General features: G+C 42.7%; 1 protein-coding gene across 2 annotated transcripts in view; it reads right to left on the reverse strand.

Annotated features, from left to right (window-relative positions):
* The window catches only part of LOC122212653 (gamma-taxilin-like), a 38,222-nt gene extending 10,799 nt beyond the window's left edge, over nt 1-27,423 (reverse strand). The window contains exons 1-2 of one of the 2 annotated variants that reach the window (XM_042926593.1): nt 27,018-27,423; nt 24,856-24,947 (exon numbers count right to left, since the gene is read on the reverse strand). In XM_042926593.1, coding sequence (XP_042782527.1) covers nt 24,856-24,947; nt 27,018-27,306 — 381 coding nt within the window. In that variant the 5' untranslated portion in view covers nt 27,307-27,423. The remainder of the gene's footprint in view (nt 1-24,855; nt 24,948-27,017) is intronic. The other variant, XM_042926594.1, reaches the window with a different exon arrangement.
* Nucleotides 27,424-27,692: the final 269 nt, after the last annotated feature.

A 27,692-nucleotide genomic window follows, 5' to 3' on the forward strand; every position in this document is an offset into this window, starting at 1 on the left:
TCCTCTACAAAAAAAGGCACAGTTGCAAATAATTTAGTTGCACTTTGCATAGTGCAAGAAAATTATTTGCAACTCCTGTGGAGAAGGAGGGCAGGTAGAAAGAAGTTGAGGGTTTATACAGTCAATGGAAAAAAGTGTCTAATATGTGGAGTTTTTATAATAGTGTAGTGATTGTAGACAGAGAGGTATTAAAATGACCATGAAGACCTAGTTGTGATTTCATCTGCCTGGCTGTATTTTTGGACACCTTGAGTGGGTTTCTGTCTGGCAGGTGAAATGGATGGACAAAGTATATTTCCAGAAAGACTGATTTTTATGGCATATGAAATCTAAGGGAAAAAACAAACACAAAGACTGAAGGTAGTACAGGCAAGGTGAAAGTAGAAGCTCAATGTACTGCTTGCTGCAATGGTTACAGAGAGAACAAATATAGTGGGAATCCTTCAAAAAGTATTTTCTGGACTGGTGATACTCAGAATCTGAATGGAGTATCTGTACTTGTGGCTTTTGATGTCCTCTTATGGCTACATAAGGTAGCCAAAGCAGAGGGTGGCCAAGGGGGTACAGAGATGAGATAGGTAATCAAGGACAAGGGTCACGGAACAAGAGACTGAAGTGACATCAGAGAAAGCTGTTCCACTCCTACAACTTCATTATTTTGGAACTCTGGAATCTATTCAAAGTCCTGCACCCTCCAAGGGCATGCTGAGCCAGTAAACAGTGGTTAATTTTGGTTAATTTAAGCCAACAGTGCAGGAGCAGATATTCACTCTTCACTCCACTCCCATGCTCCTGTGGCAGGTGACTATACTATCACATGTTCCTGCAGTGGCTTACAGGAGCCAGGTAAGCAGTAAGGTCTCAGTCTTTCAAAAATATCAAAGATATGTGTTTGACTGCGACTGACACATCTGATCACAAAGGTGCACACAGAGTGGTGGCCACCATCATTGCAGATGCCTCCCACCATATGAAGTGGCACGCAGGGTGTGTAGGGAAACAGACCCTACTTAATTATTATTTCCCTCATTTCACTTATCCTCTTTTCTTCTTTGGAGGGGAAGGCATACACTGAAGTACTATGACATTCAAAAACAACCATATATCTGTGGAAATTTAGAAAGTCACCCATGCAAGCCTAGAATGAAAGACAACCAGGGAAGACCTTAAGTTTGCATTTCATTCTAATCTCTGACAGACCTTGTACAACACTAGCCAAACAAGGAAAGGCAAAGAGCAAAACCTAGGCAAAATAGAGAGAATCTAATATTCAAGTTACCATGTCATAATATTTAAATATCTAGTTTTCAACAACAGCAGCAGCAGCAGCAGCAACAACAACAACAACAACAGCAACAGCAACAAATCATAAGGCGTACAAAGAAGTAGGACAGTATGGCCAATTCAAAGGAAAAACGTAAGTCAACAGAAACTGTCCCAGACGAAGATCAGATGATAGAAATACCAAACACATTAAAACAACACCTTTAGCTCTTTACACTGCCCAAAGAGCTAATGGATGATGAGGATAAAGTCAGGAAAACAATGTAGGAATTAAAAGGAAAAAAAGTCCATAACGAGGGACCATAAAGAGGAACTAAAATAAAAATATGGAATTGAAAAATACAAAACTGAAGTGAGCAATTCACTACAAAGATTTAAAATCAGATATGACCAGACAAAAGAAAGAAATCAGTAAACTAGAAGATACGTCAATGTAAATTCTCAACTCCAGGGAATGAAAAAAAAAAAAAAAATGAGGAAAAACCTAAGAGCATAAAGGACCTTTGGGACACCACCAAGTGGAGCAACATATGCACCGTGGGAATCAAAGAAGAGGGATGGGCAGAAAAATTATTGGAAAAAATAATGGCACAAACTTCCCCAAATTTGATGCAACATATGAATACCAAAAAGCTGGCTGAACACCAGGAAGGATAAACAGACACCCACACTGAGGCACATTATAATAAAAACTGCCCAGTGCCAATGACAAAGAGAAAATCTTGAAAGCAGCAAGAGGGAGAGTGACTCATCACCTATGAAGGAATCTCCATAAGATTATCAGCTAATTTCTCAGCAGAAGCCAGAAGTCAGTGGCCTTCAAAGTGCTGATGTGTTGGAGGGAGACAGTCCCTCCTGTATCTGACAAAACTGTCCTTCAAAACTGACGGAGAAATGAAGACATTCACAGATCCACAAGAGCTGAGGGGGTGGTGACCACATTCTTGAGTGCTGCTATCTCCTAGAGGGGAGTGTGTAAACATATATGCTCCTCCTGTTTTCACTTCTTATACTTTGGTTTGTTGTGACTATTGCCCGGGGGAGGGAGGACACCCCTTCATTGCCTGGCTCTAGTGGCCAGTGGGGACTATACTCATAGATCCCACAGGACTGTTACAAGTGGAGAACCATCCATGTGGGCTGAGCCAACACACACCAAGCACAGTGAAGAAATGGCAGACTGAAATGTAACCCAGTCTTTCTGTGGAAGAGGCCTATTAGCGTATCTTCAAAAGGCAGGCTTCTAAATTAAAGCATACATCTAGGAGCCAACTACAAATCCTCTATACAAGGCAGGAAGAGGAGGCACCATCTTCACACTCTACGTCTACCACGTCCCAGGAGATCAGCGTCTTCAAGGAAGGAGACTTTGTATATGTCTAGCACCACTGATTGCCAAGATGACACATCCCTGGAATGCTTGACTCTTGTGGCCAGCCAAGTTTGTGTTCACAGGTTCACAACACAGTAACAGATGAATAAACAGTTCTTAACTGTCTATCACCCAAGGGATTAGTGCACAGAGACCGTTCTGAAGGTTTATCCCTTAGCCTTCCTCTGAAAGAGTGTTATTTGCATACTTTGAAAGCTGCTGCCTTTGTAGCATCTGGCTTACAATCAGCCTGAATCTCAGCGATGGACTGTTCCCTTTGGGAAACTGACACACCCTCAGCTTCTGAGAGCCACTAAAAATAAAGTAGGTTGTGTGAACAGTCACAGCAGTTTCAGATAAAATCAAGAGCTAAGGCAAGGTTTATCTCCTACACAAGGCCACTGCTTTGGGACTGAGATGGATGGCTGTTTCATCTAATACATAGAAACAAGGGCAGAAATTCAAGCAAAATAACAAAATGGAGGACTATGTTCCAATGTTAAGAATAAGACAAAACCTCAGATGAAAACCCTACTGACACAGAGGTAAGTGATTTACCTGATAAAAGGCAGTTCAAATTAACAGTCCTAAAGACGCTCACCAAGCCTGGGAGAAGAACAGATGAACAAACTGTGAATTATAATAAAGTAATAGAAAATACAAATTAATATTCAAATAGAAGTCATAGAAGGATATACACGAACTGAACTGCAATATATGCAAGAGAGGCTTGAGCAGCAGATTAGATGAAGCACAAAAAGGAATCAGTGAAGTGGAAGACAAGGCAGTGGAACTCACCCAATCAGAGAAGCAAAAAGAAAACAGAATTAGAAACTGCTTTAAGGCACACCAAGCTCACCAACATTCACATAATAAAGGTCCCAGAGGAGAAGATATTGAGAAAGGGGCAGAAAACATATCGAAGAAACAGCAGCTCCAAACTTCCCAAACCTGGGGAAGGATATAGACATCCAGATACAGAAAGCCGGCAGTGTTCCAAGTAACAATTCAAAGAGACCCATACGATAAACATAAATAAACTTTCAAATTAAAGACAAGGAGAGCGTCTAAAAGCAACAAGTGAAAAAACAAACAAACAAACAAACAAACAAACAAAAACACCCGGTATGTACAAGGGAATCCCCATAAAACAATCAGCAGACATTTCAGCAGAAACTGTGTGTAGGCTAGAGGGAAGCGGCACAATGTATTTACAAAGTAATGAGAGAGGAAAACCGAATTCACAAATGTGTGGAGATTAAACATCACAAAGTGAAAAACCAATGGAAATCTAAAGAAATAAACAAAGAAATCTAAAGAAATAAAAAAAAAAACCTTCTGACAAATTAAAGTGGATAAACAACATACCAAAATTTGATGCAGCAAAAACATTCCTACTAGGGAAGTTCATAGTAATAAATACCTATATCAAGACACAGAGCCCAAGTGAACCACCTACTTTATACCTCAAGGAACTAGGGGAAAAAGGAATAAACAAAGCCCAAAGTTAGTAGAAGGAAGGAAATAACGCAGATCAGAGTGGACTAAAAGGAATAGCGACTACAAAGGCAGTAGAAAAGATTAGGGACAGCTAATGTTCTTAAAAACAAACGGCAAATTTAGCTACACTAACCAAGTACACTACAGAACTCAAAAAAAATCAGAAACGAAGGAGACATTACAACACATACCACAGAATACAAAGGATTATGAGACTATCATGCACAATTGTAGAGCAAAAGAATAGGTCAACCTAGAAGAAATGGATAAATTCCTAGAAAAGATAACCCAAGAGCACAATGACAAAGGAACAGAAAATATGAAAACACAAATTTCAAATAATAAGACTGACTCGGTTATTAACAATTTCTCCACAAACTAAACTCTAGGACCCATGGCTTCAACGTTGAATTCAATCCAAATTTTAGAAAATTAACACTATATACCTCAATCTCTTTCAAAAAAAAAAAAAAAACTGATGAGGGAACATTTCCAATCTCATTTTCATGAGGCAAAGTCTTACTGTGACAGCAAAACTAGACAAGGACACAACAGGGAAGGAAATCACATGCCAATATCCCTGAGCAACAGAGATGCAAAACTCCTCAACAAAATATTAACAAACCAAATTCAACGATACAATCAACGAAACATATACTATGATCAAGTGGGATTTATTCCAAGAATACAAGGATGGTTTGACATTCACAAATCAAAGCTACACTACGATAATAAAATAAAGGATAAAAATCGTGTGATCATCACAATAAATGCAGAAACATCAACATCCATTTATGAGATAAACACTGTTGACAAAGTGGTTTGCAGGAAAGACACCTCACTGCAATGAAGACCATATATGACAAGCCCACACCTAACATCATAGCCCAAGGTGGAAAGCTGACAGCTATTCCTCTAAGATCTGGAAAAAGACAAGGATGCCCACTCTCACCACTTTTAACTCTATAGACTATCAGAAATCCTGGACAAGCAATTAGACAAGAAAACAAATAATAATAAAATAATCCAAATTGGAAAGGAAAAAGTAAGGATCCCTAATTATAGATGACATTATATCATATGTATAGAGAAGCCTAATGAGTCCACCAACAAACTTCTAGCACTAATACCTGAATCAGTAAAGTTACAAACTGTGAAATTAGTATACCAAAATCAGCTGTGTTTCTTTCTATCCAAGGAGGAATTGGGAAAACAACCCCTTTTACAGTTACACTAAAAATAATAAAATATCTCAGAATAAATTTAAACACAGAGATGAAAGACCTGCACTGAAAACTATAAGACACCAATGGAAAAAAAAATGAATAAGATACAAATAAATGGAAAGAGATTCCATGCTCATGAGGGTAGAAGAATCAACATTTTAAAAAATTATGTTTATTTATTTTTGTGTGTGAGAGGGAGAGAGACAGGGCGCGAGCAGGGGAGGGGCAGAGGGAGAGGGAGGCGCAGATTCTGAAGCAGGCTCCAGGCTCCGAGCTGTCAGCACAGAGCTGGACATGGGGCTCAAACTCATACACACCGCGAGATCACGACCTGAGCTGCAGTCAGATGCTTAACCGACTGAGCCACCCCGGTGCCCCAAGAATGAACATTTTTAGGATGTGCATCCTAGTCAAGGCAATCTACCAAGTCATGAGATCCCCATCCAAATTCCAGTGGAACAAGAACAGAAACAGTACAAGCCTAAAATACACACAGAACCAGAGAACCACTATGGTGATTACTTTCGAGGTTTCTCAGAAAATGAAAGGTAGTAGAACTTCCATATTCCACTTGTAAGTCTTTTGGGAAGGAGATGAACATTCAAACTAAAGAATATATGTACCCTAAAGCATTATTTACAGTAGCTAACAAAGGGAAACACTAAGCGTCCACTAATTCATGAATGGATAAAAAAGTCACACACACACACACACACACACACACACACACACACACACCCCCAATGAGAGAGGGCAGGCATATTATTCAGATATAAAAATGTAAGGGAATGCTGCTGTTGGCAACAACATGCATGGAACTTGAGGACATTACGCTAACTGAAACAAGTCAGACAGAGAAAGACAAATGCTATGTGATCTGATCTACACGTGGGTCCTAAAACAAAAACAACACAAATTCTGGTGGTGGCCAGAATCAGGGTTGGGGGAGCCAAGAATGGGTGACTGTGGTCAAACGGTGCAAACTTCCACTTATTCCATAAATAACTCCAGAGGATGTAATGTACTGTATCTTGACTACAGGTAATGACAAATAGCGTACCGTATCTTTGCCAGCTGACAAGGCAGAAGATCTTAAAAGTTCCCATCAGAAGACAAATAAAATTTGTGACTATGTGTGTTGATGGATGTTAACTAGATTTATTATGATCACTTTCCATTGTGTACAGGTATCTAATCATTAGGTTGTACAAGTTATAACACTTATATCTCAATAAAAAAAAATGCTAGTAAGTAACTCAATGAGCAGATCAACACATGGTCCTTCTACATACTGCCTGCAAGAGATTCACCTTAGGTCCAAAATACAAACAGGTAGAGAAAAACAGGTAGAAGAGGATATTCCATACAAAACGTACCAAAAGACAAATGGGATGGCTATACTAACATCAGGACATTGTTAAGGAGGCAGTATTACCAAAGTGATCTACAGATTCAATGCGTCCCTATCAAATTACCAGGGGTGTCTCTTTTACAAAAGTGCAAAGATCCATTCTAAAATGATATGGAATCTCAACGGACTAGAAGAGCCAAATACTGAAACAACAAAACAAAACAAACAAAACAAAACAAGAAAACAGTTGAATGACTCACATCTCCTGACTTTAAAACTTAAAACAAGGCTACAATAATCAAAATGATGTGGTGTTGGGATGAAGACAAACATGAAGATTAATGAAAGTAAGAGCACAGAAATAATTTCTCAAACACATTTTCAGATGATTTTCCACAAAGGGTGCCGAGCCATTCGGAGGGCAAAAATCTGCCCCTGCAACAAAAGATGCTGAGGAAACAATAGCCACATTAAACAAAAAAGAAGAAGAAGAAGAAACGAAAACAAGAATGAAGCTGGACATTGAACACCATACGCAATAATTAACTCAGAATAGCTGAAAGTTCAGGTAACCTCAGGAAGAAGACAAGGATGTCCCCTCTCACCACTTATCAATGATTACTGTAACGCCTAGCCACAGAAATCAGACAAGAAAAAGAAATGAGAGGCATCCACACGGGAAAAGAAGAAATTAAACTGTCACTATTTGCAGATGACAGGTCCTATACATAGAAAATCCTAGAGACTCGACCAAAAAAATAAATAAGTAAATAGTATAAGTAATAAACTAATTAGGGAAAGTGGCAGGATACAAAATTAATACGCAGATACCAGAAGTGAGTCTTTACAGTAACACGAAGTAGCAGAAAGAGAAATTAAGGAAGTAACACCATTTACAATCTTACCCAAAAAATAACTACGTAAATAACGCTGTGAATAAACTTAACCATGCAGGGTAAAACATCTCTACTTGAAACACTGTCAAACACTGATGTAATAAATTGACGATGACCCAAACTAAATGGAAAGACATTCCCAAAGACATTCCATATTCATGGATTGGAAGACATTCATGCTAAAATGCCCATATTGCCCAAAACAATCTACACATTGAATGCAATCCCATCAGACTACCAACAGTAGCCCTCACAGAACTAAAACAAATAATACCAAAATTGGTAGGAAACCCCCAAAGACCCTGAATAGACAAAAAAAAAAAAAAAAAAAAAAAAAATCCTAATAAATATTGATGTAGAAACAGGAGGCATCCCAATACCAGATTTCAGGATATAGTACAAAGCTGAAGTATTTAAAATATTTGGTACTGGCTCAAAACACACACACAGGCACGCACGCACGCACACGCACACGCACACGCACAGATGAATAAGGCAGAACAGAAACCCCAGAAATAGACCCACAACTATACGGCCAACTAATCTTCCACTAAGCAGGAAAGAATATTCAGGGGGAAAAAGAAAAACAAATGGCTCTGGGAAATCTGCACAGCAACGTGCAGAAGGATGAACCTGGACCACTTTCTTCACCATACACAAAAATCAATTGAAATTGGACTGAGTATGTGTGAGACCTGAAACCATAACACTCCTAACAACAGGACCCAGGCAGAAATGTCTCTGACATCTACCATAGCAACACTGCCTCGATGTCTCCTGAGGCAAGGAAAACATAAGCAAAACAAACTATTGAGATAATGACAAAATACAAGCTTCTGCACAGCGAAGGAACAGGAGACAATCTACTGGATGGGAGAAGATGTGGGCAAGTGACAGATCTGATAACGGGTTAATACCTGAAATATATAAAGAACTGATACGACTTGGGCGAACACAGCTCTCCTGAGGTCGACTCCCAGGAACACCCAGGAAATCGATCTGCAATGTGTGTGTGGAGTGGCAGAACCATCTCCAGAGTCAGAGGGAGACAACATGGGAGGTGCGAGGTGCATGGAAGTGAACTGGGTGACAGAGAAATGGTGATGCCATGGAGGGAGGGAACCCTTTCCACAGAGAGACGAAACGAAGAGAAAAAGAGGGGCGCTGAGTTCGCAAAAGAGGAAACCCTCTCTGACCATGGGACTGGGGGCAAAAAATACACAAAAAGGGCCACAGGTGTTTGTTTGTTTGCTGTTTGTTTTGTTTTGTTTTCAAACAGCATTTGGAACTCAAACTCAGGTTTTGGAAGTGTGTGACTTTCTCAGGAGCAGAGCTGTGGCTTCCTGGGGAAGAGAGAAATGGTCCCAGGGTACATAGCATGGTATAGAGATACCCGGGGTGCATTGGGAGAGAACATTCCTCTTCCTGGAGTACTTTTGCAACAGGGTATATTACTATCTCAAGGACCAAAGACCCTGCCAAGCCCCAGCACAAAGCCGTCCATCAGCAGGGGACAGAGGTGCATCCAGAGGGAATATAGCTTTTGCCGCTTTTAGCAATGCTACACCATAGATTCCGCACACTGTGCAGGCGGGGGACTGATTATCAGGGGCAGGATTTCAGACAGTGTGGAGAGGCTCTAATCTACAGGAGGGAGTGGGGATCCATGTGAGACCAGGTCCATTAAGGCTTTGGGTTCTGAATCCCAGCCACCCCCCCCCCAAAAAAAAAAAAACAAAAACAACAACAACAACACAGAAGAGTTGTGGCACACTGTGAACACACTGCCTTCGCTCTTCTGTTAGGACTATTTGAAGAGCCGGGAGTGGAAGATCCCCTGTCCATGAGGCAAGAGATTAGAGTGGTGCCATTGCCTGCCAGAACACAAACAGGGTCAGACTTTAGAGAGCAGCACAGCAGCCCCCAGTGGATGAGGGACCTGCTGCTCCCTGCCTGTCAACTGAGAGGCAAGACTGATGCTGAGCGAGGCAGCAGGCTGGTCTCCCAGAAGACCAGCACCGACAGCACCCCACAAGCACCAAGTGTACTGAAAATCAAGTGTCCAAATGACACCCACAGTTCTGGTGGAAATAAGACCAGGCTTCCTTATTTATTTTATTTTACTTTTTTCATTTAAACTCAGGTTCATAGTCTCTTGTTTATTTTTCATTTATTTTTCTCGTTTTGGGTCAGGCTTTTTTTTTCTTTCTTCTCTTCACTTTCTCAGTTTTCTTTTGTCTTTTCTTATTGTATTGAAATATTGGGACAGTCATGTGAAAACAAATGATAAGCCATATCACATACACTTTGCATACAAGGCACTTAAGTTTACTCACCATATAGAAAACTCCTGTAGAGGCCAATGGCAGGATGCCCCGAGATGGGCCACTTTGGCACAAAGATTATTTCCAGTTAAAAACAGTCACAACCGAATAGACTCAGCAAAAGTTTGTTGTTGTTTTTTTTTAAATTTTTTTTAAATGTTTTTTTTCTTTAGAGAGAGAGAGAGAGAGAGAGAGAGAGAGAGATTGATTGAGAGAGAGGCACGAGCTCGCGAGGGGCAGAGAGAGGCAGACACAGAATCCAAAGCAGGCTCCAGGCTCTGAGCTGTCAACGCAGAGCTTGACGTGGGGTTCAGGCTCACAACTGTGAGATCGTGACCCGAGCTGAAGTCAGTGGCTTAAGCAACTGAGCCACCCAGGCGTCCCAACTCAGCAAAAGTTTTTGACCCTCTTGTCTCCCTCAGCTGACTCAAGACAACTTAGATGGAGGAGCTGCTCCTGGAAGGAGCAATCTGCACAGATAACTACATTATGATAAGAACGAGGGGTGGAAGACAGGGATTGAAGCAGGTAAAACAAGGAGGAATTCAGCAAAGCCTTTTTGTGAAAATTCCTATGCCCCATTGTCTGCAAACACTTTATCTACTCTCTATCTTTTTCCTGTGATTTGCACACCTTCCCTTTGAAAGCCCAGACTCCTACCTGCTTCTCCTTAGTGCAGAATGATGTATGTCACATATATCCAGTCTTTCAATTTTGTGTTGGTGTGGAGTCCCCATGTATATGAAATTGAATTTGATGTTTTTTCCTGTTACTCTCCTCGTATCAATCTGATTCACAGTCCAGCTAGAAGGATCTTGAAGGGGACATGGAATTCCTTCCTCCCCAACAATGTTATGGAAGTTCACTCAAACAGAAAAGAAAAGGGAAAAAAAAAAACCCACCCTAGAGGAGCTAAGACGGAGGTGTGGTAGGAGGACCCTAGGCTTGCTTTGTCCCTCGAACACAGCTAGATAACCATCAAATCATTCTGAGTACCCACGAAAATGACCTGAGGACTGACAGAAACAAACTCCACAAGTAGAGAGAGACAAGAGGCCACACGAAGAAAGGTAAGAAGTGCAGAGACATGGTTCGGGAGGGAAACAGACTGCAGGTGCTGCAGAGTGCAGAGAACCCTAGTCACAAAGAAGGGTGAGAAAGAGGCACACTCAGGGGAAGACACAGGAACATTTCCCCAAAGGCACTCACTCCACAACGAGAGGGGGTGAATTTTGTGAGCTTTTGTAAACAGTGGGGTTCAAAGCCTGGAGTTTCACAGGTCCCCAGGATAGCTGGGATGGAGATCTGAGGACGGTGCCCTACTCCTGGAGAGAAGACAGGCAAACAACTTCTGGGCAGATGGCATGTTCTAAGGATCACCTCAGTGGGCAGGGAGAGACTGCTGGTTTGTTTTGGAACACATCTGTGAGGCGTGGCATTGCCTCTGTGGAGACAGAGGAGCTGGTGGGCACCATTTCCTCTGCTCCTGAGCGGAGGTGCAGAGACACATCCTCAGGGCAGCTAACCACAACACTGCACAGCAGGCTTGCTCCAAATCCCACACCCTTGTGCTCTGGTGTGACTGCCCTTCTGTACCAAACCTGCATCTGTCGCAGCACAGCGAGAACCTTTCCCAGAGGACCGGTGCCAATCTCCCCAACACCAGGACCCTGAAGTTTGGAAGTTTAGAAGTCAGCAGAGCTGGCTGGGGTAAACCCCAAATGCACTGTGCTCCTCTGGGCCGGCAAGTAACGCGGAATAGACAGAAAACAGCAATCTGAAAGACACCTAGACACATGAGGGGAAAGTATTCACTCTTCTTCGGGGGGACTTCCCTGAGAGCATAAGCATGAACTCCTCTCTCCAGAAACAAGGGACCTGGCTAGGTCCCATTTCTGTCCCCCCGCCCCCACCATAAGCCACTTCAGTAAATAGCACAGTGCCCACACAGTGGATGCCTGACCTGCTAACACCGAGTCCTGCCCCCCTGCACTCTGCTGGCACCGCTTCTGTGCATAGAAGCCAGTGCAGGGGGCGCCTCCCCCAGAAGACCAGCACACATCCCCCACACCCCACGTGTACCGACCATTGAGTTGTGCAGGACTTCAGTTCTAGTGGAACTAGCATCAGGTCTCTTTTACCATGCCTGCTTAAAAACTTACCCCACTCTGGCCAAGGACCCAACACTGTCCACTGCAGGTAAAGAGAGCATCTGCAGATGACTGGCCTGAGGGATAGAGCAGCCACAGCAGAGCAGCAGAGCACACCAAGCATACACCACAGACATTCCCTGAAGCATGAAGTCCTGCACACTGTATGACTGGTTCTTCATAAAGCCTTTAGTCTCACTGTGTGGGCACCGTGGGCACTGTGGGCACAGGAAACATACCAGGCTTTTCTAACACAGAGAAGAAGACAGAGACCTAGACAAAGTGCCAAGGAGAAGGAATTCATCCCCAAAGAAACAACAAGATAAGGTCACAGCCAGAGATCGAACCCCAGCAGATGTAAGTAACATGCCTGGTGGAGAATTTAAAGCAACAACCATAAGGATACTGGCTGGACTTGAGAGAACAATGGAAGACATCAGGGGCGCCTGGGTGGCTCAGTCGGTCAAACGTCCAACTTCGGCTCACGTGATGATCTCGTGCTCTGTGAGTTCCAGCCCGACGTCGGGCTCTGTGCTGACAGCTCAGAGCGTGGAGCCTGCTTTGGACTCTGTGTCTCCCTCTCTCTCTGCCCCTCCCTTGATCATGCTCTCTCTCTCTCTCTCTCAAATAAAGAAGGAAATAAGTAAGTAAGTAAGTAAGTAAATATATAAATAAACAAACAAACATTAACAATTTCTTTTAGAACTTTTAGTAGAAGGGAGGAGGACATCAGGGAGGCCACCTTGATAAAGCAGTTATAACACAATCATTCAGAAATGAAAAAATAAAATAACAGCTTCATAACAGGCTAGATGGAAGGACCACAAGGCCGGAAGAAGCAGACGGATGAACAAGTGATACGGAAGATAGAGTTATGGAAACTAAAGAAGGTGACAGAGGAGAGAGAGAAAGAAGAATTGTGGTGACAGATTTAGGGAACTCAGTGACTCCATCAAATGTAATAACATTCATATACTAGGAGTCCCAGAAGAAGAGAGAAAAAGGAGGAGAGAACATTTATTTGAGGAAACAAAACATCACATTCAGTGATAGGGAAAAGACAGCGCGTCCACGACAGAACTCCCATCAAAATTAACAAAAGTAGGACAACTCCAAGACGTACTGTAATTAGAGATACAAAAAAAATAGGGACAGAGAAAAAGTGTTAAAATCAGCAAGACAGGGGTGTGCCTGGGTGAGTTAGTCCGTGGAGCGACCAACTCTGATTCTGGCCCAGGTCATGATCCCCGTGCTGCCTGGCCTCACTATTCTGTGAGGGCCTCACTGTTCTCACAGCGGGGGATGTGAGAGTCCCCAGTGGAGGGAGGAGAGGTTGCAGTGGCGCCATTTCCCCTCCAGCACCAACACGGTGGGTGGGACTTCAGAGAGCAGTACTGCCACTGCCAGTGGAGGCAGGACCCGCTGACACCCCACCCTGTCCATCCGTGCCTGGCAACTACTTATTTACTGGGGAAGGAAACAGGCATTCAAGTCCAAAAGGCACAGAGAACTCCCCTCAGAATCAACAAAAGCAGGTCAACACCATGACGTATCATAGGGAAACTTGCAAAATATAGGGATAAAGAGAGCATTCTGGCAGAGAGGAGTTAAGATGGCAGGGCAGCATGGAGACCCTGAGTTGGTCTCATCCCTGAAATGCAGACAGATCAGCATCAAACCATTGTAAACACCTGGGAAAATTGGTCTGAGGATTAATGAAACAATCTGCACACCTTGAGCCTCAGAACTTGGCAGGTCTGTGGTGCGAAGAAGTAAACCGGGGTAGAGAAAAGCCATGGAGGGCAGGGAGCCATTTTGGCAGAGAGAGAGAGCAGAGAGGGAAAGAGAAAAGGGGGAGAGTGTGGGACATCGGGAGCGTGCAAGAAGAGAACTCTCCCTGAAAGTAGCTGGAGAGAGGGAGAGAGAAAAGGGTGAAAACACTCAAAGAGGACTGGACAAGAAATCTGCTCCCTATCACCACTGATGGGGGGAAAGGAGAGCATTTCAACAGCACAGGATTGTGTTAACAGTGGAGCACGAGTCTGACGTTTCAGAGCTCAGTGCCTGGTGGTGCTCTGGTGACAAAGTAGGGAGAATCTCCCAGGAGCAGGCAGCGTGGCCTGCGGGGTCCACGTGCCACATGGGGAGAAGCAATTTCCCTGCGTGGAGAGAATCTGGTAGAGGCCATATGGCCTCTGGCCTCCCCACGGGAAAAGACCCCACAGGCCCAGGAGAGCTGCCTCATTTGCTGGCATTGAGACAAAGACGCCAGAGTGCAGAGAAACCTGGCCCCAGCTGCGTGCTGTGATCCGAACCTTTGAGGGTGTGCTGGCGCACAACTGTTTTCTGGGACAAGTCGTCACCTGCCCATTGCTCCCAGATAACTGGCGTGTGTCCAATCCGGGGGAATCTCTGAAGCCTGGGGTTCTGAGACACAGTCCCATCGGAGATCCAACTCTGGAGGGAAGTGCTGCCTGGCCGGCGGACAGCCTGGACACAGACAGTGTGGATGCAGGGAGTGGACAGAGGCCTGAGACAAAGGAGGGGTGCTTCCTCACGTGAGGGTACAAAATTCCCATTCCAGAGACTGGAGAGCTAGCTGAGTGAAGTCATTTTCTTCTCTAGCGTGCGCCCCCTCCCACACACACTCATCAACGCTAGTGAGCTAAGCAGCGCCACCCAGCGGAAAACAAAGTCCACCCCCGCCCGGAGCCTGACCAACCTGTGTCCTCCAGACACATCTCCCAGAAGACCAGAACAAATCCCTCCACCTGTCAAGTCTGTGGACTACAGCGTACTGCAAAATTTCAGTTCTAGGGAAAAGTGGAGGCAACCCCACTCGGATTTCATTCCGTACGCTTCTTCATCTGTTCATTCTCTTTGCTTCTGTTTTTCTGATGTGTTCTGTTCTCTTTTGTTATGTTGGTTCCTTTTTCTTGCACTCAGAAGGAACAACTTTTTTTTTTAATTTTTCAAGTTTAAAAAATTTATTTTGTTTTCTTTAACGGTTTTATTCGACTTTACTATTTAAATTCTTTTTAATGTGTTCATTTTTTAAGCTCTGTTTCCTTTCTCTTTTAGTCCCTTTAATATCAAGCATCTCTTAACATGCAGACAGATGCATACCTAGGATCTAGCTTCCTTTAAATGATATTTTTGTTTTGTTTTTAATATTTTACTTTTAACTCTTTAAGTTATTAATTTATTTCTCCCTCCAACATGACAAGATGGAGGAATTCACCCAAAATGAAACGAGAAGAAATGACACCTAAGACGTAATCAACACAGATACATGTAAGATGTCTGAACTAGAATTCAAAACCACAATTATAAGACTACTAGCTGGGGTTGCAAACAGCACAGAAGACACCAGAGGCACACTTTCTGCAGAGATAAAAGAACTAAAAGCTAATCAGGCCAAAATGAAAAATCCTATACCGAGATGCAATCAGGAATGGCTGTCATGACGGCAAGGATGGAGAAAGCAGAGCAGCAATTCAGTGATATAGACCGTAAGACTATGGAAAATAATGGAGCAGCAAAAGAGGTAGGAAACAAATGCAAAAGATCACGATACAAGACTTAGGTGACTCAACCACTTGTGAAAGAGGAAGGACATTCATATCCTAGAAGTTCAAGAGGAGGAATAGAGAAAACAAGGGGCAGAAGGTTTATGTGAGCAAATTGTAGCAGACAACTTTCCTAATCCGGGGAAGGACACAGACATCAAAGTCAAGGAGCACAGAGAACTCCCATTAGATTCAATGCAAAATAACCAACTCCAAGGCATATCATAGTCAAATTCACAAAACACACAGACAAGGAAAGAATAATGGAAACAGCAATGACAAAAACAGTTCTTCACCTACACGAGGAAGCAGGCCAGGCTTACAGCATATCTGTCCACAGGAACTTGGCCAGCTATAAAGGAGAGGCAGGATACTTTCACCGTGCTGAATCAGAAAAATCACGCAACCAAGAATGCTTTATCCAGAACTGCTGTCATTCAGAATGGAAGGAGGGATAGAGTATTCCAGACAAGCCAAAACTAAAGCAATCTGTGGCCACTAAACAGGCCCTGCAAGGAGTCTCTAGGAGGACTCTGTGAGTGTAGAAAGAAACAAAACGGAACAGAACAGAACAGAATGTAAAAGAAAACAAACACACAAACAAACAAACAAACAAACCAACCACAAAACAGATCAAAAGCAACCAAAACCTAGAAAGGGCAAGAGAATTTCACCAAAAAGACCACCTCCACAATGGCACTAAATTCATGTCTAAAGGTAATGGACCCAATGCTCCAATCAAAAGGTAAAGGTAACCACTCTAAAGGTAAATGGGCCCAATGCTCCAATCAAAAGACCCAGGGCATCAGAACGGATTTCAAAACAAGGTCCATCCAAATGCTGCCTACACAACTCTCATTTTAGACTAAAGACACTTGCAGATTGACAATGAGGGGATAGAGAACCACCTATCGTGCTACTGGACATCAACAGAATGCTGGAGGGGCCACACCTGTATCAGACAAACTAATCAGACCAAATAATTAAGGGGTCTATCCATCAAGAAGATCCAGCAATCGTAAATAGTTACGTCTCCAAGTGGGACCACTCAAACATGTAAGCCAATTAAGAACAAACAAAGAAAATCATGGATACTAATACCATAACTGTAGGGGACTTAAATACCCCACTACAACAATGGACAGATCATCTAAACACAAAATCAGCAAGGATACAATGGCTTTGAATGACAGGCTGGACCAGATGGACTTAGCAGATATATTCAGAACATTTCATCCTAAAGCAGAAGAATACACATTCTTCTTGAGTGCACCTGGAACATTCTCCAGAATAGATCACACACTGGGTCTCAAGTCAGCCCTCAACATGTGCAAAAAAGATCGAGCTCATGCCATCCATACTTTCAGACCACAAGGCTATGAAACTTGTAATCAACCACAAGAAACAAGTTGGACAGCCCTCAGAAAGATGGAGGTTAAAGAATATCCTACTAAAGAACAAATGGGTTAACCAAGAAATTTACGAAACGATAAAGAAATACAGGGAAGCCAATGAAAATGAAAACACGGCAGTCCAAAGCCTTTGGGAGGCAGCAAAGGCAGACCTAAGAGGTTTGCAAATCAGGCGTATCTCGAGAAGCAAGAAAGTCCCCAAACACACAATCAAAACTTGGCCCCGAAGGCGCTGGAAAAAAGAACGGTGAATAAAGCCCAAAACCAGAGGAAGAAGGCAAATGATACAGATTAGAGCAGAAATCAATGACATCGACTGATCAACGGACCAGTAGAACAGATCAACGAAACTAGGAGCTGGTTCCCTCAAAGAACTAACAAAACTAATAAACCCTAGACAACAATAAAAAATAAAAAGGAAAGGACTCAAAAAATAAAATCAGGAATAAAAATAAGAGAGATGACCATCAGTACTTCAGAAATACAAACAATGATAAGAGAATATTATGAGCAGTGATATGCCAACAAACTGGGCAATCTGGAAAAAATGGACAGACTCCTAGAAGCATGTAAACTACCACAACTGAAACCGAAGATATAGACAATTTGAACAGACCCATAACCAGTAAGGAAACTGAATCGTAGTCAAAGCTCTCACAACAAAAACATTCCAGGGCCGGATGGCTTCCCAGAGGAATTCTACCAAACAGTTAAAGAAGGGTTAATACCTCTTCTTTCAAAGCGGTTCCAAAAAGTAGGAACGGAAGGAAAACTTCCAAATTCATTCCATGAGGCCAGCATTACCCTGAAAAATGCTGTTTCGAAGGCGCAGGTGCACCCAAATGTTTATAGCAGCAGCACTCTCAACAACTGCCCATCTAGGGAAAGAGCCCAGCAGTCTTTTGACTGATGAATGGATAAAGAAGAGGTAGTGTATTTACGCAGTGGAATATTACTTGGCAGTCAGAAAGAATGAAATCCTGCCATTTCCAACAACGTGGATGGAAGTGGAGTGTATTACGCTAAGCGAAATAAGTCAGTCAGAGACAGACGAATACCACACAACTTCACTCATATGTGGAATCCAAGAAACAAAACAGATGGACGTAGTGGAAGGCAAGGAAAAAGAAGGTAAAAACAGAAGGGGGACACATAAGAGACTCTTAAATACACAGAAGCAACTAAGGATTACTCGAGGGAGGAGCACGGGGGATGGACTAAACGCGTGATGGACATGAAGGAGGACACTTGTTGGGATGAGTACACCTGGGTGTTACAGAGAAGTGATGGATCACTAAATTGTACGCCTGAATCCATTGTGACCCTCTCTGTAACTTGACTTTAAATAAAAGTTAAAAAAAAAGAGACAACAAATTCTGAAAACAGCTAGGGATGAAAAAGGTCCTTAACCTACAAGGCTTGAAGTTAGCAGCAGACCTGTCCTCAGAAACCTGGCAGGTCTGAGGAGAGGAACAGGAAATACTCACGGTGCCGAATGGGAAAAATGTGCAACCGGGAATTCTTTATCGAGCACCAGCAAGGCTGTCACTCAGAATAGAAGGAGGGTTAAAGACTTTCCCAGACAGACAAAAACCAAAGCAGTTCGTGACCCCTAAACTACCAGGCAGAAAATGTTAAGGGGACCCCCTGAGTGGGAGATTAAAAAAAGAAGATAAAAGTCCTGAGCAACAAACACGGCAAAGGACCAGGTCACCTGAAACACCAACTCTACACGTTAACACGATGGCACTAAAATCGTATCTTTCGACAATCATTTTGAATACAAATGGACTAAATGCTCCATCCAAAAGGCATAGGGTATCAGAAGGGCTAAGAACTGACACAACTCAACACCAACCCTCCCCCTGCAATTATGCATTCAAAAACGGGCAGAGTGCTTGTTCAGATGTTCTTTTTTCCCGTGTAAAAACACACGCAGATGGCCAACAGACACATGAGAAGATGTTCAAACTCACTCATCTTCAAGGAAGTGAAAATCAACACAACGAGATTAGGGGCTGATACGTGTCCCAAAGGCTAAAATCCAAAACATAAGAAACGACATGTGTTGGTAAGAACATGGAGGAAAAGAACACTCTTGCAGTGCTGGTGGGAATCCAAACTGGTACAGTCATACTCTTTGGAAAGAGTATGGAGCTTCCTCAAACACATTAAAAACAGGATTACCATGTGAGTTGGTAATTCCACGACCTTTTGGAGGTATTTACCTCCAAAGAAAGAAAATGAAACCTTAATCCGAAAAGATACATGTCCCCCGATGTTTCTGGCCACACTGTTTATGAGAGCAACCTAAGACAAATGGATAAGAAAAACATGCACCTGCACAATGCAAAATTACAGAAAAGGAAGAGATCGTGCCATCTGCAACAACATGGTGGGACCTGGAGGGTGTACTGCTAACTGACAAGAAGTCAGACTGAGAAAGGCAAATAGAAATGATTTCACTCCTAAGGGGAATCAAAAATAAAACAATGAAATAAGCAAAGAAAATGCAGAATCAGACCCATACACAGAGAAGAAACTGATGGTTGCCAGAGGGGAGGAAGCGGCAGAATGGACAAAATGGGTGGAAGGGAGTGGGAGATACAGGCCTCCAGTTACGGAACGAGTCAGTCTCAAGAATCAAAGGCACAGTATTCGGAGCACAGTCAATGATGTAACAGCGATGTAATGGGACAGATGGAGCTAGTGATGTTGTAATAGCGATGTAATGGGATAGATGGAGCTATCCTGGCACACTTGTGGTGAGCATAACCTGATGTATAAATGTGTCAAATTCGCTATGTTGTACACCTGAATCCCATGTTGCAACCACACACAAATTTTGAGAAAGAAAGAAGGAAAGGAGGGAGGCAGGGAGGGAGGGAGGGAGGGAGGGAGGGAGGGAGGGAGGGAAGACGGGAGGGAGGGAGGAAGGAAAGAAAGAAGAGAGAGAAAGAAGGGAGGGAGGATAGAAGGGAAGCCATGGGAGAAAGAAGGGAAGGAAAGGTAGGGGAGGGGAGTGGACAGGGCGGAGGTAGGGGACAGGAGGGGAGGGGAGGGGAGAGAAGGGAAGGGAAGAAAGATGGAAACAAAGATAAAAGGAAGCAAGGCAGAAATGAAAGAAGGGAGAGAGAAGGAAGCAAGGAAAGAAGGAACGGAGGAGGACTGGAAGGAAGGAAGGGAGGGAGGGAGGGAGGGAGGGAGGGAGGGACAGAGGGAGGGACAGGGGTAGGGAGGGAGGGAGGGAGGGAGGGAGGGAGGGAGGCAGGGAGGGAGGCAGGGAGGGAAGAAAGAAAGAAGGGAAGGAGGGAGGAGGGAGGGAGGGAGGAGGGAGGGAGGGAGGAAGGAGGGAGGGAGGGAGGAGGGAGGGAGGGAGGAAGGAAGGGGAGAGAGAGAGAAAAGAAAAAAATGAAAGAAGAAAAAAAAAAAAAAGAAGAGAAAAGAGAAGAAAAGCCAAGCCAAGCCAAGCCAAGCCAAGCCAAGCAAAGAGAAGAAAAGAAAAGAAAGAGAAAACCAAGGGGCAAGTATTTGGAAAAATCTTAAAACCTATATCCCAAATGTCTCTTGGTGGAAAAAAAAATGGATCCCGATTTACATGTCAGACCTAAACCTGTAAATGTCTTAGAAGAAAACTTGGGGAAATGCTTCATGCCATTGTAGTTGACAGGGATTCTTGGACTGACGCCAAAAGCACAGAAAGGGAAAAAAAAAATAGCTTGACTTCATGAAAATTGAATATGTTGTGCATCAGAGAATACCATTAAGGGAGTGAAAAGGCAAGTGACAGAACAGAAGAAAGTATGGTGAAATTACGTATCATAAGATATTAACATCCACAACTTATAGGCAGTTCCTAAAGCACAAGAACAAAATAACAACCCAATTTAAAGATGGGCAAAAGACCTGAATAGACATGTCTCCAGAGCTGACCAACACATCGCCAATAAGCACATAAGAGATGCACACTATCACTAATCATTACAGAAAGCAAACAAAACCACCGAGTAAGACACCATCGCACAACCATTACGATGGCTCTTATTACACAAACAGAAAACAACAAATATTGGCAAGGCTGTGGCCTAATGGGATCTATTCTGGAGAAAGTTCCTTGAGCACTTGAAAGAAGGTGTGTTCTGTTGCTTTGGGATGCAATGTTCTGTATATAGCTTTTAAGTCTGCCTGTTCTATTGTGTTGTTTAAGGTCAATATTCCCTTACTGATTTTCTGTCTGGATGATTGGTCCATCGATGTAAATAGGGTATGAAAGCCCCCTACTGTCATTGTATACGTATCTATTTCTCCCTTTAGGTCTGTTAATGTTTGTGTTCTCTATGTGGGCGCTCCTATGTTGGGTCCATAGATATATAAACATGTTAGGTCCTCTGCTGGACTGACGGATTTTTCATTATGATATGCCCTTCTTTGTTCTTACACAGTTTTTATTTGTCAGGTTATTTTGTCTGATGTGACCATAGGTACCCCAGCTTTGTTCTGGTTTTCATAAGCATGGGATGTCTTTTCCCATACCTTCACTTGTGGTCTGTGTGCATCCTTCCATCGTAAGTCATTCTCTCACAGGCAGCATATAGATGACTGTTGTTTTCCAAGTCCATTCAATCACTATGTTTTTTTGATTACACGATTTAGTCCTTTTACACTTGGAGTAGTTATGGATAGGTCTGTACTCGCTGCCGGCTGTTTTGCAGTTACTCTGTTTCTTTTCCTCTTGTCCAGCTCTCTGGGGTTTGAGGAGTTTCTTAAGTGGTATGCTTACATTCCTTTCTCAACGTCTTTTGGTTATCTACCACAGATTTTTGTCTTGTGATTACCAAGAGGCTCCCGCATGACATCGTGTGTGTGTGTGTGTGTGTGTGTGTGTGTGTGTGTGTGTGTCTATTTTGTGTTGTAACAGCTTAAGTTAGGATGCATTCTAAAGCTCTACATTTTAATTCTTTGCTCATGTTTCGGGATGTTATGGCACATTCAAAAAAAAAACCCTTCTATCGTGTGTGTTCTCTCCGTGATTATTGTAGTTATGGTTAGTTTTACCACTTTTCCCTTTTAACTTTCAAACGAGGTTTGAAGTGATGAAGCTCCTGCCTTTATAGCCTTTCACCGTGAGCAGTATGATTTACACTTCCACGTTGTGTTGCTGATTGGTGTCCTTTCTTTTCAGTCTGAAGGACTTCCTTTTACAGTTTTAGATTTCACGTCTCCAGGATATCCTTTACCTCTCCTTCACTTCTGAATAACAGCGTTAGCCTGGTGGGTATTCTTAGTTAGTCACAAGTGTTCTGTTTGTTTCCTTTCAGAACTTTGAGTATATCATGTCACTGACTCTGGCCTGCAGTTTCTGCTGAAATACCTGCTGATAGGCTAACAGGGTTCCCTTGTATGTAAATTGGGTTGGTTTGGTTTTGGTTTTGGTTTTGTTCCCTTGCTGCTTTATAATAATCTTTGTCTTCAACTTTTAACGTTTTAAGTACAGTGTGTCTCAGTGTGGATGTCTTTGGGTTCATAATATTTGGAACTGTGCTTCCTGAATCTCAAGGTCTGTGCTTCCTGGATCTCAAGGTCTGTTTCCTTCCCCGGGTTAGGGGGGGTTTTCAGCTATTTTTTAAGTAAATTTTCTTCCTCTTTCTCACTTGGTTCTCCACTTGATGTTGTCCTGTAAGTCCCTTTAGCTATCTTCACTTTTTTCCCATTTTCTCTTTGCTCTCTGATGGTGAGCTCCACTGCTTTTGCCAAAAAGTTTACCGACCCTTTCTTCTACCTCACTTGGTCTGCTGTTGAAACTCTCTGGTGTATTTTTCAGTTCAGTTAATTGTATTCCACTGCTCGACCACTTCTCTTTGGCTTTTTTTCTTTTTTCTTTTCTTTTGTATTTTCGATCTCTTTGTTAAAGCGCTCACTGTTCTCATCCATTCTTCTCTCAGGTTTGGTGAGCACCTTCATGACCACCACTTGGGACACTTAACAGAGAAATTACCTGTTCTGTTTCATTAAGGCTTTGTTTGTTTGTTTGTTTGTTTGTTTGTTTGTTTGTTTGTTTTCCCGAGGTTGTATCTTGGTGTTTCTGTTGGAACACACTCCACTCTTTCTTCATTTTTCCGGACTCCCTGTGTCTGTTTCTATGCAACAGTTGAGGCAGTCACCCCTCCCAGTTTTGAGGGGATGCCTTGGGTAAGAGGAACCGCGGAGTTCAGCAATGCCCTAGGTCTTGGTTGTCTCTCAAACCTTCAGGATTGTCAATGGCCTATTTTGCCCTTCATAAACACGCATGTTCAGTGTGCCAAGACCTGTTGGGGTCCCAATGTAGGCGGATCTCAGTGAGCACTGAGATCTGTACTAATTGGAGTACAGCCCCAGGTAACACATTTTAAAATACGCAAATATATGCAGTTCTGTAGGACCAGAAGCAGAAGCTTCCATCTGGCTGTTTCCCAGAGCAGATGTGTAGCTCTTGCCTTTCCTGACGTGGCAATCCCCAACAACTCTGATTGCTGCCATCTTTGCATCTGGACCGTGTGTAGGCCATTCAGAGACGCTCTAGGCCATTCCTGCTTCTCCACAATTTTCAGAAGGTGCCAGGTTGCTAAGTGGGGTATACTTGTGCCACTTGGAGCGGTAGTAAGTACAACTGTTCCAGCTCTATACTTAGAGTCAGTTATTCAGAAAAGAGTAACGTGTATGCTACAGAGCAGATGCTTTCAAACAGATGTGAATGGACAAAATTCATCACTGGTAATTCACATAGACACCTCACAACCCACGAGAATTGCCGCATTTACCTTGGAACCAACACTTCTAAAACATTCCTGCCACGATTCTTCAAAATGTCCTATCCCATTCTTCACTTTTTTTTAACTTTTTTTTTTTTTTAACATGTATGTATTAGTGAGAAACAGACAGAGACAGAGACAGAGCACGAGCATGGGAGGGACAGAGGGAGGGGGAGACATAGAACCCGAGGCAGACTCCAGGCTCTGAGCTGTCAGCACAGAGCCCGACGCGGGGCTCGAACCCACGGACCGTGAGATCATGACCTGAGCTGAAGTCAGACGCCCAACCGACTGAGCCACCCAGGTGCACCGCCGCCCCCCCCGCCCCCCCCTGCATTCTTCACTTTTAAACTGATGGCAGGGTTTCCTTGTTGAGAATGTTTCCATATACCCAAGGTGAATGCTACTTGAAATAACATGGGCCACAGACCAGAACAAACTCTTTATACAAGTCAGTTTCTTTGGAAGATGCAATAAAAATAGAAAATTAAAAAAATAACAATAAAAATAAAAATACAGTGCCTGGCATATAGTGGATGCTAAGGAAATATTTTCCTGAGAAATAGTACTGTTTTACTACACTACTTCACAACACTCAGCTTCAGTCAAATGGTTAAACACTTTTGAATCTAACCGTGTTTCAGGTTCTACAATTGCTTAATCTACATATAGAAAATCATATCCTCACAACTGTCAGGCATCTAAACGTATGAGGGAAATGCTGACCTAGGAATGCCAGAGCTGACTGAGTTTTAGGAAAGCTATTCCACATCCCAGAGACTAGTAAAATGCTGTATCTAAGCATACCATAAAATGAGGCCATACAATCAACCTAAGTCTCAAGGAATTAGATTCTTACCCTCAATTTTGTAATGAAAAACAACTTTACATTTAAAACCATATCAAAATCACATCTCATAAGCTTATCAGGCACATGCACCTTTCGTTATATTTTATACGGGCTTTGCACCCTTAATACTCACAAGATCAGCATATGTCTTACAGAGAGCTGCCAGCTTCTCCTCTGGAGTTGAAAGAGTGTTTAAGGCTTGCATCAATAGTAACACTTCTTTTCCTGATGGTCCAAAAGGAATGGAGGAAAAAAAAGTACCAGAAGGATAAAATTAATCCAATCTGTCAATTCTACATAAAAATTATGTTCAGCTATCCAGATTATGATTTAAGGGGACATTAGATACAGGCTCACCAGGAAATCAGTGAAACTATTTTCAAATTCTTGATTAGAAGGGGTCAGCCTCCTCCCTGCCCCACATCGCTTCACTTAATAACTAACACTACTAGTGGTCAGCTATTTGGCACTGACACTGTAAGAACACCACTGAATGAAAGTGTAAGTACTCTAACTTAGCCACTGGTTCCAAATTAAGACATTCTACAAAGGGTCGGAATGTCTTCAAAAGCTTTCTGCTAGCCAACTACAAGTATTCAAGGAAGTTTAAGACTACCTAAAACGCACATAATCCACAGGGACACACACCTTTTCCAGTGACCAATGTGACTTAATGACTGTTTCCTGGTGATTTACCAAGGATACTCTGGGTGCTAATCAAGATTAGGGCCAAGAAAAAGAAGTGAAAAAAAAAAATAGCTCTTTCCTTGGGGAGTTTTACAAGGATACTTTAATAACTGTGCCAGGGATGGGGCGCCTGGGTGGCTCAGTCGGTTGAGCGTCTGACTTCGGCTCAGGTCATGATCTCGCGGTCCGTGAGTTCGAGCCCCGCGTCGGGCTCTGTGCTGACAGCTCAGAGCCTGGAGCCTGCTTGGGATTCTGTGTCTCCCTCTCTCTCTGCCCCTCCCCTGCTCATGCTCTGTCTCTCTCTCTCTCTCTGTCAAAAATAAATAAACGTTAAAAAAAAATTTTTTTTTTAACAGAGAAGAATAACTGTGCCAGGGAGAAGCGGTAGCTGAGGTAAGTGGGGGCAAGCAAAGGTGCTTCAAACTAAGTGATACGCCTCATTCTGTACCCTGCGGGTAGGTACCTTTTTATTTTCTGAATTGTTCCCTCTTGTATGTAGGACGTTTCATTTTAAAAATCTGAAGACAACTTTGATAGTTGTCTTAAATTTAATAACTTAAATTAAGTTAAATAACTTTAATATTTTACAAACAACTATGCATGGGAAAGAGGAGGAGGAACAGGCTGACTTCAAAAAATACTCTGCTATGACAGCACACACAATTTCCGCAGTGAAACCATTTCTCAGTCTGTTCAAGGACAAATACAGAGGGAATACAATTACCGAATGTGTAAGAAGTAACCGTCCATGTAAACTCTAATTGTATGAAGGTTTTAAACTGTAACCATCTAAAACTATTTAACAATTTTAACCTGAAGCTATAATTTACACACATTGGTGGAGTGATGGGTTCTGAAGACAGCTGTCTTGTTGGCGAGGAATTTTAAATCCTTCTCATATTCCTGTAATGTTAAAGTCCTACAGGGTGCTCAAAAGCGGATTTTTAAAAATTCCAAGTTATAGGCAGGTACAGAACTCATGCAAATCAAACCACGTAAACGTTACGTACAGTAGGAATTTTAAAAATTGAGAAGCAACCCGTAAGGCCAAGTAGGCGTTTTAGATTTTATTCCTCAAATGTAACATACCACATTCTAAGCCCTAACCTGTCAAACTAACAGAGCAGGAGGGAGAAAGCACACCCTGAAAAGCATTCTTGTGAGCCTGCCTTCTAAGCCACAGAAAACATATACCGTTTCCAAATTTTAGTGAAGAGTCTTTTAAATAAACTGAGCACATACAGAGGTCTCGCAGTAATTACTGGTCAGATTTCCACTCCACTCCACTCCATTCATTTAAAGGGTTAAATACGGGGCAAAACAACAGCACTGCTGCCCAAAGGCCACAAACTTTTTCCCCCAAAAAACAATTCTTGATTATTTGCAGAGAAATAATGTGATTCCTATGACCAGGCTTCCTACCTCGTCATATTCTCATCCTGATTGTAACTGCCAACCTGTTCCAAGAACACAGAGGTGTGTTTTCACCTAACCACATCTTAAGACAGACTTAAAACAGACTATGTTCTGTCATTACCTGTGCTGCAGAAAGGCTAGGTAAAATGAGTAGCATGTGAAAATGTCCAAGCACTGAGCAGAAATTATTACCTAAGGTTTTTCCTTTGTTCCTGTTGCACTGTGCATCTTGCTGATCATCAGAAGGATCTCTTCCACCATCTGGCCCAGGAGGCTCCATTCTTGACTCTTGCGTGCAGTACACTGGGTTCACCAAATTCCTGTTCTTTCTTATAAAGTTACTGTCTTCATCCTCTTGCAAGGAATGCCTGCTACTTGCGCCAGCACAATTTGAGTCTTGGTGCTGAAGAGTATCGTTCGACTGAGAGTCACACAACCTATCTGCTTTTACGCCTAGCCTGCAAATTCTAGATTCATCCATCGTGCCACTCACAAGCTAGAAAGAATGAAGAGGGGGAAAAAGAAATTTTAAAAAGGGCCATGGAAGGGGCTAAATCAATTGTAGTGAAGGAAGGGGAACTATGCAGTGCATAAGAATACAGTTTTCCATCTTACATTGCTCATGTCTAAACATACTGTGTACTTTTCGTATGTGGTACAATCAGTGGGCCCATCATCATTTCACAGTTTTTTTCCCCCCTCCTTTCACAGTTGTTTGCAAAATAGCAATGCCAGTTAGAATCAAAGGAGGCAAAGAGTTGGGAAGGACTACCATAATGGTAGAATAGAAAACCCCGAGGCTCTGTCCCTCCAGCAAGTAACATGCTGGCAGAATCCACCAGAATCAACTTCTGCAGAACTCTGGGA

This window comes from Panthera leo, chromosome Y (assembly GCF_018350215.1).
Source record: "Panthera leo isolate Ple1 chromosome Y, P.leo_Ple1_pat1.1, whole genome shotgun sequence".
Lineage (NCBI taxonomy): Eukaryota > Metazoa > Chordata > Mammalia > Carnivora > Felidae > Panthera > Panthera leo.